Source organism: Primulina eburnea, chromosome 3 (genome assembly GCF_022965805.1).
Source record: "Primulina eburnea isolate SZY01 chromosome 3, ASM2296580v1, whole genome shotgun sequence".
Classification (NCBI taxonomy): domain Eukaryota; kingdom Viridiplantae; phylum Streptophyta; class Magnoliopsida; order Lamiales; family Gesneriaceae; genus Primulina; species Primulina eburnea.
In genome coordinates, this window is record NC_133103.1 from 13,657,195 (window position 1) to 13,676,187 (window position 18,993).

Sequence of the window (18,993 nt, forward strand, 5' to 3'; positions counted from 1 at the left end):
AACAACTAATTAGGTAGTCATCCAAATTGACCACAACTTGTTCACTAGATTGGATGATGATTCATGAGATAATATATTGAAAGATAAGGGTTAAATATTTATTTTTAATTTCAGATATGTTAAAACTTGAGTTAAATACGAGTTGATGTAATTGATGTAAAGACGTTACATTTTGTCCTTCAGAACAAAATTCTGTCTAAAAATTTGTAGGGGAAATGGGATGTTACTCATGCTAGGGCATTACCGCAACAATGCATGTAAGAATAGATATTTACCAATATATGTGAGATTCGTTGATTTTGTGTGTGTACCTTGAGGAAAATTCGAATGAAGGGAAGTCAGAAATTGGAAGTTTATCGTTGATTTTGCCGAAATGAACAAGTAATTAACTCTTAATAAACAATGAAGTTTGTTGCAGTCTTCCAAGAATAGCTAGTTAACATTCTATTTCCCAACAAAATCACATTAGCAAAATCCAAATTAATATAGCATTTGACCACTGAATTAAATTTGTAATCCTTTAATCACTGCGACTCTTACGCTGACTACTGTATTTCGAAAATAAGAAATTAAATTAATGTTTCCTTTCTTCCTTTTGTCATTGTGAAAAAAATCTTTACTCTTGCACTCCAATTTTTTTAAAAATCCACCAACAAAAGTAAAAAGGTATTAACGTGGACGGTAAAAATGGAGTGACCGTCGTAACAATGTTGTGGAATTACCAGATTATCCTCGCAGGTTTGAAGAATTTACAGATTAAACCCCGGAAAGCCACCTAAATAGTTCGCTGATTTCTTCTCCGGCACGGTTCGATTCCAGATCGTCGGCATCGATTACGGTCTCGCTGCGACGGCTGCTGCCGGAGAAGAATCTTCCAGAGCTTCTAAACGACATCGCACGAGAGGAAATCGAGATCGAAGCAAGTCTGTCAACGTATTCCCTCAGCCAGTTCCTTCCACCGCCGGCGACATCCCCGGCCAAAGTGTCCCTCGGTACGTCCGTCACTGGGATTCCGACAGGAGCTTCGTTTTCGACCGATATACAGTCAGAAATTCCTCTTCGATGAGTAGTGGACCCCATGGATATCGCCAATCCGTCTTCAACGATATACTCGAAGGAACCTAACGAGTACGACCGCTGCGCTCCGTCGCCGCTTTCCGCAGCTCCGCGACGGCGGCTGATGCTCCCGATCTCAATCCGGAAACTGTCGCCGTTCCCGCTTGCATTCCTGAAGCTGTCAGTGCCTCGATTTTCGGAGGAAACGATTTTATCCAGAACATCAGCATCGGAGGGGAGCACGGTGGACCTACAGAGTGGGCACGTTTGATTGGAGACGATCCACGTGTCAATACAATCGGCATGAAACGCGTGGCAGCACAGCGGCAGCAACCGCAGCTGATCATGCGGCTCAAACTTCGATAAACAGACAGCGCAATCGCCTCCGGTGAGTGCACTACCAGTGACGGAGCGGAAGGTGAACAGTGGCATGGAATCAAGCAAACCATTCGGAGCCACGTGACATTGCTGACCGGGAATCGAGCCAGATTCATCCCGCCGCTGAACGACATCATCCGGGGCCGCAAATGTCCGGGAGGAGCGGTGGAAGCGCTTGGAGAGCAATCGGAGGAGGACGTAAATGGAAGCGGAAACGATGATGGCGGAAGCGATGATTATAACAACAATCACCATCGATGATGAAGAGGCGTAGGATGAAGACGGCGACGCATCCCTGTTTGATACTTCTTGTTGATTTGGTATCTGTGTGATGACAGTCTCCGGAGTGGCTGAGCCATCGTAAACGACGGCGAGTGAAGGCGGCGGCGGCGACGAAAATGGAGCGTTCATGGTGGGAAAAAAATGGGACTTAGAGAGAGAGGGGAGGAAGATGGGTTTGGGAGTTAGGCCATTTTTAGAGAGAGAGAGTGCAAGCAATGGGAGGTTTGAGGAATTTATTGCAATGGAGGGGAGGGAATTGGGTTGGGTTGGGTTGGGTTGGGTTCAACGGTGAAGTTAAGGAAGGGGGGCTTGTTTGTTGAATGAAGACGGGGTTGTCACGTGACCGGCCACGTGTTTATTACAATTTACACTTACATTGTCAAAAATCAAAATACTACAAAGATACGGAAGCCTTTGTCGTGGTATGTTTCCCTTGCTCCTTAATATACCAAAACTAGTGCTTTCCGATTTAAAAATTATATTATAAATAAAAAAGGTTTAAATTTTTTAGAGATACATTCGACACATTTTTTTAAATTTTTTTTCTCAAAGTGTATAATATTTCATCTGTTTATTTAAAGTTCTTTTGATATATTACTTTAAATTTAATTGTAATTTGTAATATGTTTCAGGGTCCAAATCCACCATATATTTGTTATTTATTGATCTAGTAACGCCATAATTGCTGGCAAGAATTGAATAAAATCGTGAAATTTAGGAAAATACCATAAAATAATATAAGTGAGTGGACGGAGCAGAGAGTTGCGCGTGACTGAGCAGTATGCTGCTGCGGAAGGGTATAATGTTTACTTGTTTAGATTCAAAAGGAAAATAATGGGGTTTTGCCATTTTTGGCTATTCAATTGCAATATTTGGACACTTTTTTCGCCCTCCTGATTTTGAGTTTGTTTTCCTCATTTTCGGTTTGTTGCGGCATGAAACTGATTTTCCCCTGCTATTTACGTCTCTTAAATAGGTTCGGTCGACCCTACCCTTGCGGGCACTGCCCGCAGAGGTCGATCTAACCCGCATGGGTCGATCTAACGGCTCGGATTTTTTCGAGTCAATTTTTGTTTTTTTTACATGGAGGTGGGCTTGGATCACACATGTGGAGTGATCCGGGCCGTTCATTACCCGTGCAGGCACTAACAAACCCTTAAATACATGTCATACACATACATACATGATGATAATGGTACTTGGTCGAGCTCGTGTTTGAGTTGGTTAAATCGAATATGATTTAGGATCTTGAATAGTATTTTATCATCAAAATAAGGTGGCATGAGTTATTGGTTTTAAATAATGGTTGCTTTCGAAACAAATTGTTGTTTCAAAATGCAAGAAACTTTGAATTTAGGATCTTGAATAGTATTTGTAAACTTCTTAATAAGGCGGCTTAGGCTTGTGGGTGCTTCCTGGCAATTTAGCAAGATTTTTCGCATTATTATTACTAAAATAGGGGTTATTTTAGTGTATTTTCTTGCAGACATTTTTTTATTTTATATTATATAATAATAGTTTCAAAATTAACCTTTTGTGGATTTTTTTAAAAAAAACTATTATCGAGCTCACATTTATTTTTGAAACCAGCGTTTCGAATTTATCCTTTATGGATCATTTTCTCTTAATAATAAATAAACTATAAACGAATATATGTATTTTTTTTTAATAGTACCTCCCGTATCTATATTGGGGGAGAGGAGACAATGGAATGCATATACAAAACATCCGTTGCTCGCTAGATATTAAATTTTTAATTGTACGCGGTCGCTCAAATTTGTGCAGTTTTACGAGGGAAATTGTATATACCGGTGGGATCGGGTTCGAACAATTATAACCGGGTACTCGAGATATCGGGTGGAGAAAAAATATTCTATTGTGACCCGATCTCCGATAATCAGGACCTAAATAATTTCGAATATCCGATAAACCTATTATTTTAATAATATATTAATATCATAATTTATAACAAAAATTATAATTAGAGATGTCTTAAAATTTATAACATAGACTTTCTAATTATAATTAGAAATGTCTTAAAATATATAATTTATGATGATATTTAAATTTGGGTTCCAAATTTAAGATATGGGAAAATTAAGTTGTTGGTGGAGTTTGATAAATAAATTATAAATAATTTATATAATTTTTTCATTAAAAAAAACATAGTTTATATCGTTTGTCGTATAAATAAAAAGAATATGATACCTCCTAAATTGGTACACTTGTGCGGATCCGAGCCAATATTAAAACAATCCCTAGCCCACATTCACTAGCACTATCTGGAGTCCAAGTCCACAACCCCTAGCACCGTCACGAATCCGAGCCCACCAAGGGGTCGGGAATTCCGAGCTTAGACGCAATTGAAAGATATAAAAATGTTCTCGTAATAGATAAGGATCTCAATAAATACAAGATTCGAGTAAACCTAATCAATATAAGGCAAGAGTCCTGGTCATCATTGAAGTAGAGTCATAGTTGAAGTCTCTTGTCTCGGTTAGGATTCTTTATCTGCAGGAGTCCTACTCTAACAAGGTAATTAATCTATTTCTTCTATAAAAACCGGGTATATGCTACGGTTTTACAGTCTCACATTCGTTGACCTACTTTACATTAATATATTTCTCTCCTCCTTAAGTTTGCTCCCTGGAACGACTTAAGCATCAGAGGGGTAATGCCGAAAAAACTCTTTGGCGCCCCCTAACCTTATTTTTGTCTGTGCAGAGCTCGTAATTCCGACCTGACCCAATCAGCCGTGAAGTCGAACCCGATGGAAAATTTTAATATCATCAGAATGCATGTTTATAAGACATATTGAGTATGTTATATGAAATTATTTAATTCATGATTTAGATGATGTAATTTTGTAACATTGGATGATATTCGAGCTAATATACTTAACATATATTTAATAATACTTAGGAAATTGCAGTATATATATATATATATATATATATATATATATATATATATATATATATATAGAGAGAGAGAGAGAGAGAGAGAGAGAGAGGGGGGGGGGGGGGGGGGGGGGGGATGGGTGAAGGTTTGTCATTAAATGCAGTCGTACGTACTGAAGTTATAGGTTAACCTAAACTCGAATCAATGCTATAACCTAAAGTGGCACAGCACCATGTTTAAATTATACGTACACTGCTACCACCAAATAAATGATCATAATTAATAATAATTATATAACCACACGTTATTGGGCTCAAAGTCTCTATTGAATTATTGAAATCGCATTAAATTAGAATAGCGGCATTGCAACGACAACTAACACTGGGCCATACCTAACTCTAATGCTAGTTATATATATGTTTAAAATATGGAATTTATGCATGTTTTTATTTATTTTGTTATAGAGTTAATAGGTGGTCTAAAGCAATAACCAGTGCTTCAACTTTATTTCATGATGGTACCGGTAAACATATAATTACTTGACGAATTATGTTAAAAATTAAAAGATCAATTATATGATTCCTCGCCATTACCAGGAAGGCTTATTCTTGACAATGTGATTGTGGGGTTTGAGTGTATGCACTGGATTAGAAATAATCGGAAAGCCAAAGCAGGATTTGCGGCTCTCAAACTTGACATGAGCAAGACCTATGATCGAGTGGAATGGATCTTCCTTCAGAAAATGATGCGCAAGATGGGGTTTGCAGATAATTGGGTAATTTGATTATGAGATGTGTAACCTCCGTATCATATTCTGTTCGGCTCAATAATTCCATTTATGGCACTATCTGTCCTTCGAGGGGGCTTCGACAGGGGATCCTTTATCCCCGTATTTGTTTGTATTATGTGCGCAAGGTTTTTCTCATCTCTTTACCAAAGCAGTGGAGCAAAAATTGTTTAGGGTGTTAAAGTGGCCAACTCATGTCCGGTTATTTCTCATCTCTTCTTTGCGGATGACAGTTTAATATTCTTCAGGGCAACCAAGGAGGATAGTCTAAATGTTCGTCGATGTATTCAAATCTTTGAGAAAGCTTCGGGACAAGTGGTTAACTTTGACAAATCCTCCCTTACGTTCAGCCCGAGTACATCGGTTCAAAAATCGCAAGAGATGGCAGATGTTCTGTCGGTATCTGTGGTCAAGGGGCATGATATTTATTTGGGACTGCCAACATTCTCGTTACGCAACAAAAGATTACAATTTGGATTTCTACGACAGAGGATGGAAAATAAAATCAAAAGCTGGTCAACAAAGTTCTTTTCTATGGGAGGGAGAGAAATTCTTATCAGGTCAGTATAACAAGCAATCCCTTCCTATACTATGTTTTGTTTTAGAATCCCAGATAATCTGTGCCAGGAGTTGGAACAATTATGTGCAAAATTTTGGTGGCGGGGAAATACTGATATGAGAGGAATGCACTGGTTAAAATGGGACAGATTGTGTACCCCGAAGAGCATGGGTGGTTTGGGATTTCGTCGACTCTCCGCATTTAATAAAGCATTGGTCGCAAAACATGTCTGGAGGATTATTCAGAGGCCCCAATCTTTATTGGCAAGATTTCTAAAGGCAAGATACTTTAAAGACACAGATATCATGATGGCTGGGTTGGGGAACAATCCATCTTATGTGTGGCGTTCACTTCTGTGGAGCAGAGAGCACATTAAAAAGGGACTTTGTTGGCGGGTAGGTAACGGCCAAGGGATTTTAGCAAAACACGATCCTTGGGTCACGACGCTTCCATCTTTCCATTGCCAAGGGAATAATCTGCTGGATGATAATGCGAAGGTGGGGAATTTCATTACCAGCTCCGGATCATGGAATGAGACATTAGTGAGACAACATTTTCCACCTCATGAAGCTGAAGACATTCTTAATGTTCCTTTAAATAGAATTGGTAGTATGGATACCATATTCTGGGTTGGCAATAAAAGTGGTAAATACACTGTTAAAGATGGTTATCATAGGGAAAGAAACAACTTGGCTCCTCATCCTTTTCATTCATCACATCCAAATCAATCTTGGTGGAACTTACTATGGAAGCTGCGTATCCAGCCCAAGATCCGCATTTTTCTGTGGCGTGCCTCTCATGATTTACTACCTACACCGGTCAATTCGGCATTGCATCACATCCCCACAGAAGGTACTTGTCTTATTTGTAAATATTATCATGCATCTACGAGTCACTGCTTGTTATTTTGCCCGGTTGTTCGAATTGTGTGGAAGAATACCCAATTTTGGCAGTGCTTAAAATTGCATCGAGAAGCATCATTTCTAGATTGTGCTTTATTTCTTTTGGCTACCTTCAAGCAAGAGGATTTTGAATGTTTTGCTACTCTCTGTTGGGCAATTTGGCATGAAATTTTCAAGATCAACCATGAATCTGCAGGGAAGAATTTTAAGATAAATGTGGACTGGGCTTATGCTATGATGGAAAATTTTCGAAAATATAGTTTGGTTGGTCCTACTGGGAATAATGATTCTCAAATACTTATGGAGGAGAAGTGGGTACCACCACTACCAAACTATTTTAGGTTGGATGTTGATGCGGGCTTTGATATTAGAAACAACAAATTTAGCGTTGGGGCGGTGGTGCGTAATTCAGTGGGAAAGGTTTGTGGTGCGCAAGCTAGCCCTATCAGATGTCCAGGTTCAGTTACTTGTGCGGAGTTGTTGGCAATCAGAAGTGGGATGGACTTATGTCTCCGGATTGAGCTATCAAATGTTTGTATATTTTCTGACTCATTGGAAGCTGTTCGGATGGTTCTTTACCACGTAGAAGATCTTGGATCGGCTGGGGTTCTTGCTTTGGAAATCCAATCAATGTTAGAGCTTCCAAATTTTCATTCTATCCAACATGTGCGAAGAATGGCCGTCGAGGTGGCTCACATTTTAGCTCGCAAAGCTTTATCTTGTAATAGCTCCATTAGTTGTGTTAATGACAATCTACCCACGTGGCTTGTAAACATTTTATCTCGGGATATCCCGAATTAATGTTATTATATTTCATTTCAAAAAAAAAAATAATAATAATAATAAATAATAGGACTTTCGACACTGTTCCATGTTTATGGTGTAAATGGCAGTATATTTTTGGGATATAGTCAAAATGGTATTTCAAGTTGATTTATTTTGTGTTTTGGTCATGTGAGTATTCAAATTTAATTGTTTTGTCGTGTATGTTGGGTTGCGTTTGGTTTTCTTATAGGAATGCTGAAGTGACACATGATATGTTATCATTTCTAAGTATCACATCAGTATTTTCAGTGTCATGGTTTTACTCTGGAAAAAATGGACCAAAAACCAAAACTCGATATAACTTAAAAGGCCAAAATACAAATTTAGCTACTAACATGGTCAAAACACAAAATAGGTAAACTTTGATAACATTTTGATTATTTTCCAGTATATTTTTTAGAAACTGATATTAATTTTGAAATATATTTTATTATCTGTATTATATTATTAAGTTCCTAATTTATTCGCTGAAATATACTCATAAAATAAACAGAGCAGTGAGAGCAGGCCTAGGCGAGTGGCCCATGAAATAAAAGACCCAGTAATGGGCCTGGGCCTTGTTCTCTGTAAAACATTAAATTTAAATCAATTACTAGGTGCAAATTGCGATGCCAGAGTACTGGCCATCTCCTCCCCACTCAAATCTCCAACATTTCCCCATTCCGACTTGCAAACCGAGCGATCCATTCACGAAATCAGCCATGCTCCGCCGTGCCATCACCGGACTCTATCACCACCGGCCTCTCTCCACGGAGGCTTCTTCGGACGAGCTGTTCGTGGCGGCCTGGAGGCGAATAATGCCCAACATGGACCCACCCAAGACTCCATTGTCCTTCATGCACCCTCGCCCGAATGCCCCTTCTCTCGACGCCATCCCTTCGAAGCTCACTGTCAACTTGTTCTCTCCCTACTCTTCTCTCTTCACCAATAAACAGGTTTATGTCATCCACAATCGAAACCGTTACCGCTATTTGGCATTTTGTGTCGATTATATTTATAATTATTCTGTGCTGCGACTGTGATACCACCTTGATTTTGGTCGATACGTTGTTGATTCGCCATTTTAAGTGATTTTTCTGTTCCAGAGACCCAGTTCTTTCTTAGTCTTGTGCTGTCTTCTGTCATTGATTGATTTAATTTCGCGCCTTCCTCGCTTTAGTTGTATTTGGAATACTTATTTTTATTTTTTAATCGTTGCTGTCTTGTTTTAGCTAGCTCTTCATGTTGCACCATTCTTTAATATTGGCAAGATTGATGAGGATTGTCAGGGGAATATAGACAATATTATTCAGAAGTTTAGATTACCTGTTTGATGTCCCACCAGTCATATGTTTATTTCTTTCTGTAGATTATGTTTGTATTTGGATTTTGTTACAGCTTTATGGCCAATGTTTGATGCAATGCCAGAAAGATGGCTTTCTAAAGTTCAGATTAGTTCCTAACGAAGCTTCCGATCGGCTCAAATTTGATTTAATTCGAATTTGATATTTCAGAGATGAAATTGAACTGAAGAGACTGATTTAATTATTCAAAGAAAGAGAGTTCTGAATTCATTTGCACATCTGTTATTTATACACAAGTATGCCAACTAACTATCCAACTGATAAACCGACTAAAGTTTAATATCTAACCACTGAACTATTAACTCTAATATCCCCCCTTCGAGGTGGAAGGTAAATGTTCTTTGCAGACAACTTGGACATCAAATGCGATAGCGTTGAAAGTGGAAGCGGCTTCTTGAACATGTCGGCAAGCTGCAAGTTTGAACGAATGGGCAAGAGTTTAATTGAACCATATTTGAGTTTTCCTCGTATAAAATGACAGTCGAACTCTCTGTGTTTGGTGTGTTCATGAAAATATAGGATCAGTAGCCAAATGGATGGTTGACTGGTTGTCACAAAAAATGGTGGTAGATATGGAAACAGTGATTTGCAAATCCTTGAGTAATTGAGTGAGCCATAGAACTTCATTAGTAGTAGTTGCTAGGGCTCTATATTTTGTCTCTGTTGACAATCTGATCGTCACTTGTAAAATTTGATATACTTAATCATCTTTTATAAAAATTTATAAAATTAAATATGATCACGAGATCAGATATTTTCTTGATATAGTTCTTTCTTGATATAGTTCGATGGTTTATTCGGACCACCCAAATTTTATCTTGAATTTTAACTTTAGTTTATCATACCGATATCTCAACTTAATATGTTTTTTTGAGTCTCAAATAGGATAAAAAATCTTGAGCTTGAACTCAATGATGAAAATTAGTTGTGGTACTTTACTTGATTAGTTTCGTTTTCACCTATAGTCCAATCTGGCCTATAGATGGTAGAAAAATCTTACATTGAACTAGTATGCCGCTCTTCTCAAACCTTGCGGTATTTCTTAACCCACATTACTTGTGAATAGCATGTCTCAATAGAAATAGGAATAGCTCCCCTCATTATTCAGAATGTCATAAATGGATGAAACTTTCTTGTGCCCATCACCTAGGAGGGGGCTGGGTGTTTATGGAGCATATACAGGGACCCCTTCCTTTCGGTTATCGTCATTGCCTTCCCATGAGCCACGGAGAACTAAAAGTGGGGCCTTAAAGACCAATGGTCTGGGCAAATGAAATTTGGTTTGGTCCATGTAAAAGTTTTTCTTAATACGACGTGGATAAAATTGCTTAGGGGGAATTTAAACTCCCGTTAATGTGGGGATTTATGAGATGAGCCCGTGTATTTAAATTAATTTATACGCTTTTGAAGGCCATAAAATATTAAGTCCACCCTTGTTTTTTAATCCTACTTTATGGCTTCCAATCATACTAAACAAATTAATCGCTCCAATATTTATTCATTATGGATCATTTGTCAGCCTATGGTTTTTTCAAAAACACCGTGATTACTGCTGTATTATGACAGTTTCTTTTGCCATAATGAAGCAAATAAGCTGAAAATACTCACGCACTCTTTTACAAGTGATTTTTTGCTGTTCTGATCAAGTGTGGACCCAGGGATTCGAGATGGAAAGAGAGGGAATGATATGGGGCAACTTGATGAATTTGAGGGGCTCAAAACTTGTAATTTTTGAAAGTTTACATTGTTGCCATAAGGAAGCAAATAAGCTGAAAATATTCACACGCTCTTTATCTAATTGATTTGTTGCTTTTCCTATCAAGTGTGGATCCAGGAATTCGAGATGGAACGAGAGGGAGTAGTGAAAACTTGCAATTTTAGAAAGTTTACATACAAAATTTCAGAATCTTTTTTATCTTATAGGTGGATGATCAGACATCTCCTACTAGATGAAAGTTTAACCTCCATTGGATGAGGATTTTGATATATAGCCTTCGTTTGCTTAATCTTTGTTTTTATTAGATGTTCGAAGGTTAATTTGGGGAAAAATAATAGTGGGTCATAATGTCATATGTTAAAAAATGTTTGACCAAGGTCATGTAAAATTTTTTGCAAGATAGAAATCTGAGGCAGCCGTTAGTTTCATCTGTCATATGACTAATGATGAACAGGCTTGAGGTTTATTCATGTCGTGAAGGTTATGTCTGCCTTAGCCATGCTTATTCCGGCTTCTGTTACTTGGATTGGCCATTTTTTCTTCTCATAAATTTGCGGAGTCTTATGTTTACTACCTGATATTCTTTATGCTTCTATCACTATAGGTGGACATGGTCACTGTACCTGCCACGTCAGGGCAGATGGGAATCCTCCCGGGACACATATCGTCAATATCTGAACTAAAACCCGGCTTACTCTCCGTACACGAGGAGCACAAAATGACTAAATACTTCATCAGCAGCGGCTTTGCCTTTGTTCATTCAAATTCTATCACTGATATAATTGCAATTGAGGCTGTGCCAATAGAGCAAATTGACCCCTCTTGTGTTCTAAAGAGACTTGAAGAATTTAATAAGAAACTCAACTCAGCTTCAACTGATATGGAAACTGCTGAAGCCCGAGTTGGCATCGATGTGCTAACTGCTTTACGTTCTGCTCTCTCTGAATAGCAAATATAATTTTTCAAGAATTGATTACTAGTGAAAATAATATCATGAACAGGGATGCCGAACAGGAAGTAGCCGGGTTATGGATGAAATTTAATTTGTCGTTGAACAGACTATGTGGTAGCTCATGCCGCTTGCCTCTCTGCAATTCTAGCAGGCTATATTAAGAGAGAACTTGACAGTTACCTGCTTCTACAAGTTTATTTTCTCCGAGGTATGCTTCATTTGGTACTCTTTTGCTAATCCTTATTTCTCATTCGTTCTCGAACCAATGATTTTAATGTGCTCGCTGACATGGCTCAAAGGGATTTCTTAGGTTTTGGTACCCCTAGGCTAGGTTTCTTGACGCTTTACTTGTCGGTTTATTTCATCCTACCCATGTGGGCATTACCCCCATGATAGGATGGATGAACAAGATTTGCCTATGCATATATAGGACTCACTTTTTTAAAAAAAAATTGTATGTGTGACAAGATCTTACCCATTGAAATGAAGTGAAGATAATGCCCAGGATCTCATCTTGTCGGCAGAAGGCAGTTTTTGTTGTTTTAGAGCATTTACTGCATCGGTTTCACCCCCTTTTTAAGAGATTTGACAAGTTTGATCTGATGTAGGAATTTATTCTAGAAACCGAGACTAGTCGTTCGGTAAATGTGGAAGATATTGAATTTCATGCATGATTTCTTGTAAGTTTTAACTGGCCAGTTATACTGAGCTTTCATAAATCATCTGGTTTTTTGAATTCTTGAGAGATTTTGGCGTGAATTATTATGCCTTATATATTTGATCTAACAAAAAAAACAACTCCCTTTTTTCCACATATTCCATACAGAATTCTCTTATTATTGGATACAAATGCCATTGAATGCAATAAAAGAATAATGAAATTATAATTTATTTCGTTATTTTCATCATTTCTGTTTCTTCTCCATTTTTTTTAAATTACGCCCTAAATACTATATTATTGCGCGTGATGTATACAACTATTAGTAAGAATCAGACAAATGGTAGGTATCTTGGTCTGATTTGTTTGTTTGTTTGTTTTTTATTTGATCATTTTCTCATGTAATTAGTTTTTACAATTATGATAATATTTTTCTTATTTAAATATAAATTAAATTAATTGTAAAAATAACTATACATGCATTAAAGTATTAAATTAGTCACGAGGCTTGTCAAGCCAATTTTAAAAAAAAAATGAAATCGCGCATTTAATTAATTTGTTTCTTGCAAAACAAACACGGCATTTTTAAAAACTAGGGTGCGGAGTGCGGCCTCTATATTTCATTGGCGACCTACAAAACACGACACCTCGCAACAACATAAATTTCAGCAATTATAAGTAATCAATTTTTGTTATTTCCGTGGATTTTTATTAATTGGTTTTCATAAATGAATAAAACAAATCGAGAGTGAATATTGTTGTATAAGTGTTCCGATTCCAGCAAATTCATTAATTACGATTTGATCGATTCGTTATTTTTCTGGTTGACAACCAAACCGGCCGAGTGCCCTGAAATTGTGCTTCGATGATGGACCATAAAAAACTCAAATCTATTCGGCTTTACGAGTTAACGCGTCTCATCGACACTTTAGGGGATGCTTTTGGAAAAATAGTGTCATTGCAAGAAATACAAGGGAAAGTTCGAAAGAGGCTTGTTAGAGATTAGATTTCGTGATTCTTCATTTACTTTATCAAGTTTTCGCCTTTTTTTATATTTTCTGAAATAAAAAAAAAACTAGTAAACAAACATAGTGTAATTTTATTTTAAAAAATATGGTCATAAAATTTTTATAACAATATATATATATGGACCCCCCCGAAATTAATTTCTACGAGCCGTTTTCGAGTAAATTGGTAATTATTTAGGGGCCACTCACTTTTTTTCACGTAATAGTGTGTGTGTGTGTGTGTTGGAATATCACGAGCTGACCGTGGGCAACGGGCAAGGAGGAGACAATGGCTTTGAAATCTGCGCTCGTTTTTTGTCCACGAGTAGGTCCCGCTTTTGCATGATTCTGTGCTTTTATGATGAGTACTAGGCCCCAATTATTATATTTTATTTGCAAGTTGTATAGTTAAAAAAAAAGTAATTTATTTTTTCATCGACATATGTTATTAAATAAGATATTTTGAGAATACTTTCACTACAACCGATCACCTTGTTACGCGTGGCACTGAAAATATACATACATTTTTTTGCTCGGTCTCAAACGTTCTTTTTCGACCTACAATAACAATTCACCGTCTTCGTTTAATATTATTTTTTGGTAAAAATTTGTATGAAACTGTTTCATTGATCATATTTTGTAAGATATATATCTTATTTGAGTCATCTATGAAAAAATATTACTTTTTAATATCAGTAGGTTTGACCCGTCTAACAGATAAAGATTCGTAAAACCGTCTCACAAGAGACTTACTCTTATTTTTTTGAGTGAGTCTCTTGTAGCGGTCTCACGAATCTTTATCTGTGAGACATGTCAATCATATCGATATTTACAATAAAAAGTAATAATACTCTTAGCATAAAAGTAATATTTTTTCATGGATGATTCAAATAAGATATCCGTCTCATAAAATACGACCCGAGAAACCGTCTCATACAAATTTTTGAATTCTTTTATCAATATATGTGTATACATTTAACACAAATTATTTTCTAACAAGTTTTTGAAGTTTTTCTGTATTGATTTTTTAATATATATATATAAAAACTCAAATAAGCTTAAATATATGAGATAGATAGAGCATCGTATTTGAAAATTGATTCATGAATCGAATAAACTATTCCTGATTTTTTTTTTTGGGTAGAGAAATGATTAATTTGATCGATGATTTCACGAGTGTCACAGTTATTTTTCAACACAATAATATAAAATGTATTCTTTTAGTTCAAAGCGAAAATTAAACAAATGGAGTTATATTTCTTATAGAAAAGGACAAAAAATATGTGGGGAAGTTCAATGCAATAATGGGTTTAGGTTGGGTGTGTCACGATTGATTATGGTGTCGATTTCACTTTTTCTCCTTTGCACATTGTTTTCTTTCTCTTTTTTAGAACTAATACTCACCTTCATTTCTTGCAAATCTGGTCATTGAATTCTCACAAAGTTATTGTTTTGCCCAAAGGTATTTATTTTTACCTCTATTTCCTAAATTATATAATCTACTCGTGTCCACTAAGTGAATTTTGCTTCTTAAATTTTTTAAAAAACAATTTACAATAACATATTATCATGATTTATAAACATTTTTTTATAAGTCGTTAACTTGTTGACCACTTTAGTTACATTTGAGAGAACATTATATAAAATAAAATAAATTTTTACTTAATAACGTTCCAAATTCATACATCCAAAATATACAAAAATTTCTTGCACACCAAAGTGGAATCTTGAAATAGGTTTATATATATAAATATATATATATATATGGTCTTCAACTTTGTGTACAAAATTAAATACGATAGATAAACAACATAACACGATTGTTTACACGATTGATAAACAATCGTATAAAACCTAATACATAGAACAAAAGTTGTCTACCTTACTAGTAGTCTAGTAGATTCCATCCGTTGAATCTTGGAAATCTGCCTCTGCTTTTTCATTAGACATTAAATTTCTTGTGATCTACTCTATTTATATGAACCTCTTGAATGAAAATTGGGAAGTCGTGATCTATCATATATGTAAGAAACAAAACATGGCAGCTGATTATTTGGTTTGGGTAGTACTAAAGTACCAACGATGATACAGAACTACCTGGACCCCTCCAACAAGCATAAATTATATCATTGAAGAAAACAAAATGAGAATAAATTATTTAAGAAGAATTATAGTACTTTAATTTTTCAACGACGGATAACTTCTCTCTTATAACAAAATATATATTTATATTTCTATACTATATCATTATGTAATAATCTCATTTTAACAACTATTTCTAAATTGAAAATAATAATAATTCATGCAACGCGTGTGTATCTCTTAGTAGTATGTATTAAAGCGGAGAAATGTTCTTTCATTAACACGATGATTAAAATACTTGAACAAGTATTAGATGCTTTATTAAACCTATATATATATATATATATATATATATATATATATATATATATATATATATATATATTCCTTCACATAATCGATTTTTAAATTTATTCCCATCCCCCAACAGCCAAAGCCTCCTATAAAAGAGCCACCTCCCACTCTCTTAAAACTTCCACCCACAATCACTATTTCCTCTCCTCTTCGGTTTCAACGAAGGAACCCGCCATCGCCGCCGCTATACACGCAAAAGATGAGGCCAGGGGCTTCATATTACGCGAGATTTGAAGATACACACCGCCAGCCCCATTTTCTAGATTCTTGCTTCCTTTGCCGCAAACCACTCAGCCAGAAAAGTGACATCTACATGTACAGGTCAGTTACCCAAATCTTTGTTCAGGTAGATTGTCATGATGATAATCGCAATCTTTACTTGATCAATGCAGTTTTTTTCCCAACGAATAAAGATATTTTGTTTTGTTGGGTTTGAACTTTGAATTGATTAATTATGCGATTTGCTACAGAGGGAACACACCGTTTTGCAGCCAAGAATGCAGGCAGGAACAGATCGAGACAGACGAAGCCAGTGAAAAAAGATTGAAGCTCTCTTCTTCTAAGAGATCATCAAATACTGTGAGACAGAACACCGAATCTGAAAAAGAATCTGTACAGTCAAACACTGTTGCTGTCTCCTAAGTCCTTAGAAATCGTAAGCGAGTTTACGTAGGAAAATAGAAGGAAAAGAGGGATAATGATCGGGCCCGGATTCATAGAAACCGTTGAGGGTTCTTGAGATTTGAGATCTTGGGTCTGATCAGTGGCGTAGGATAGTTGAATCCATAAAAAGTTTTGATCTTTTTAGGTTTGTTTTTCTTGATCTCTTTCTTTTTGTAACTAGAAGAAATAGTATATGTGATGGGGTTGGTTAGAATTTCTTCTCAGAGTTCAGTATATTTGTTTGTTTTCCTCACATCATAATCTAAAGCATATGATAAAACTTATTCAGTTATTCTTTATAAAAAAAAAAAAGCTTAAAATCAATCTTTTAAAGATCAATATTTGAAGAAATTATGCTCTCACGTTGCGTTTGGTTGATGTGATAAGGTGTGTTTATTTTTTTAACTCACCTTATCTCTCGTTTGGTATGCGTGATTATTTTAACCAAGTAAATACTTCTTATGAATGATTAGGTTATATTAGGTGGGTTAAAATAATACCTCCTCACCCCCTAGAATTTTTTATCCAAATCTTAATCCTTCCTATTTTTTCAATTTTACCCTTCTCCTATATCCAAACTCACCACCACTTCCCGTCACGACCGTCGCCACCGACCACCAACCGCCGCCGTCACCGCCGGCCGACAGCCGCTGAGAACCAGCCGACGCCGAACCACCGACCGTCGCCGTCGACCGATAACTTCCGGCTGGTCGGTAGCCGTCGACGCCGCTGATAGCCGGCCGCACCGACGTTGCTGAAACGTCGCCGCCGCCGTCGGAGTGAAAGAAGAAAAGAAGAAAGGACAATTTTGTCCTTTCATAAAAAAATTCAAAATTATCCTACACTTAAAAATCTTACCAAACATAACACCATATATTACATTTCTACGACAATCATTTTCTTTATCATTTATTTACTAATCATTAATTTATTTTATCCTCCAAACCAAGAGTAGGTCTCATGTGAGACCGTCTCACGGATCATAATCTGTGAGACGGGTCAACCCTATTCATATTCACGATAAAAAGTAATACTCTTAGCATAAAAAGTAATACTTTTTCATGGGTGATCCAAATAAGAGATCCGTCTCACAGATACGACCCGTGAGACCGTCTCACACAAGTTTTTGTCCCAAACCAAACGTAGCCTCAGTGTACGGATTGGGTAGATAGCATCCCATCAATGTTTTTTTTGGTGAGTTTGTCTCGCATATGACAAAAACATGTGTGAGACAATTTTACGGATCGTATTTTGTAAGACGGTTCTCTTATTTGGATCATCTATGAAAAATTATTACTTTTTATGCTAAAGTATTGGTTTTTATGGTGAATATCGATAGGGTTGATCCGTCTCATTTACAAGAGACCTACTCCTCACATATATGCTCAGTATTAACTTGTTTTGCATATTATTGTGTTCGGGAGAGTTTATTCTGTGCCAAAAAGTAGAACATGCTGGTTATGTATATATATGTTATGAAAACATGTGAAACGAAATAAATGGTCTTGACCAGTTTTAAGTTTTCACGGAGAAATCACCATCGTTTGTCTATAATTCAGCTCGTACTAATTAAAAATCGGTGCCCAATATTCAACATTGTACATACTCGTTTAAATGTTCCATGTCAAACTTATTAATTTACAACTAATTTTCACGTGGTGAGCATTTAAACATTTATAAAAAAAATTAAATGTCGAATTCTACATATGTTATATTATTTAATTATATATTATGAATCTCAAAGTAAGAAATATGGCACTATTTTAAAGTCAATATTTCATTTCAATGAATTAAATAAAATCCGACTAAAATACTCCTTAAAACCAAATAATATACATGTGTGTGTATCCTAATCGTAAAAGAGAAAACAATAAAAATGGGAATTTTAATAATAATAATAATAAAATAATAATAATAAATGGGTATTGAAAAGCTTCTAGAAAGGTGATGACGGGCCCAAACTTTTCAAACTCCCAGCTTCTGTTATTCTATCACTCCAAATAGTCTTTTACTTGATGAATGAATATATTCAACAAATATTAACAGTAGAGTAAGGTTTTTTGTGAGACGATCTCGTGAATTTTTATCTATAAGATGGGTAAATCCTACCGATATTCACAATAAAAAATAATACTCTTAGCTTAAAAAATATTATTTTTTCATGGATGACCCAAATAAGATATATGTCTCACACAATACGACTTGTAAGATCGTCTAACAATAGTTTTTTTCATAATATTATTATTATTATTATTATTATTTTGGCGCTTGTACAATAAAATTATTGAAGGTAGCCAACCGGAACCAGAACAGCCTTATTGGGCTTGGACTCACTTTCAAAACGAGACAAGTTGTTCCTACGATTAGCCCAAGTCCAGAATAGGAGGGGCCCGTAAGATGAACATCTCCGAGGAGTAAAATATCTAGAAATCATAAGAAAGAGACTTTCATATTTAACGTTTTTATTTATATATATATATATTAATAAAATAAGTGTTTTAATAAGGGAACTGATTACTGAAATTAA

General features: G+C 36.0%; 2 protein-coding genes across 2 annotated transcripts; one reads left to right on the forward strand and one right to left on the reverse strand.

The window, feature by feature from the left end:
* Window positions 1–443: 443 nt before the first annotated feature.
* LOC140828285 (E3 ubiquitin-protein ligase ATL4-like) lies at window positions 444–1,957 on the reverse strand. The gene has a single exon (XM_073191273.1). It carries the CDS (start codon window positions 1,843–1,845, stop codon window positions 757–759), a length of 1,089 nt encoding a protein of 362 aa, XP_073047374.1. The 5' UTR covers window positions 1,846–1,957; the 3' UTR covers window positions 444–756.
* A 6,340-nt stretch (window positions 1,958–8,297) lies between these two features.
* Window positions 8,298–12,429, forward strand: LOC140826664 (ATP synthase subunit delta', mitochondrial-like). The gene is made up of 2 exons (XM_073189158.1): window positions 8,298–8,625; window positions 11,355–12,429. The coding sequence occupies exons 1-2, from the start codon at window positions 8,299–8,301 to the stop codon at window positions 11,697–11,699; spliced, it is 672 nt and encodes a 223-aa protein (XP_073045259.1). The 5' UTR covers window position 8,298; the 3' UTR covers window positions 11,700–12,429.
* The last annotated feature ends 6,564 nt before the right edge of the window (window positions 12,430–18,993 follow it).

Coding starts and splice junctions, on each gene's coding strand:
- LOC140826664 (XM_073189158.1), top strand. CDS start 8,299: ATGCCAGAGTACTGGCCATCTCCTCCCCACTCAAATCTCCAACATTTC. Junction 8,626..11,354: donor CTCTCTTCACCAATAAACAG/GTTTATGTCATC, acceptor CTATCACTATAG/GTGGACATGGTCACTGTACC.
- LOC140828285 (XM_073191273.1), bottom strand. CDS start 1,845: ATGAACGCTCCATTTTCGTCGCCGCCGCCGCCTTCACTCGCCGTCGTT.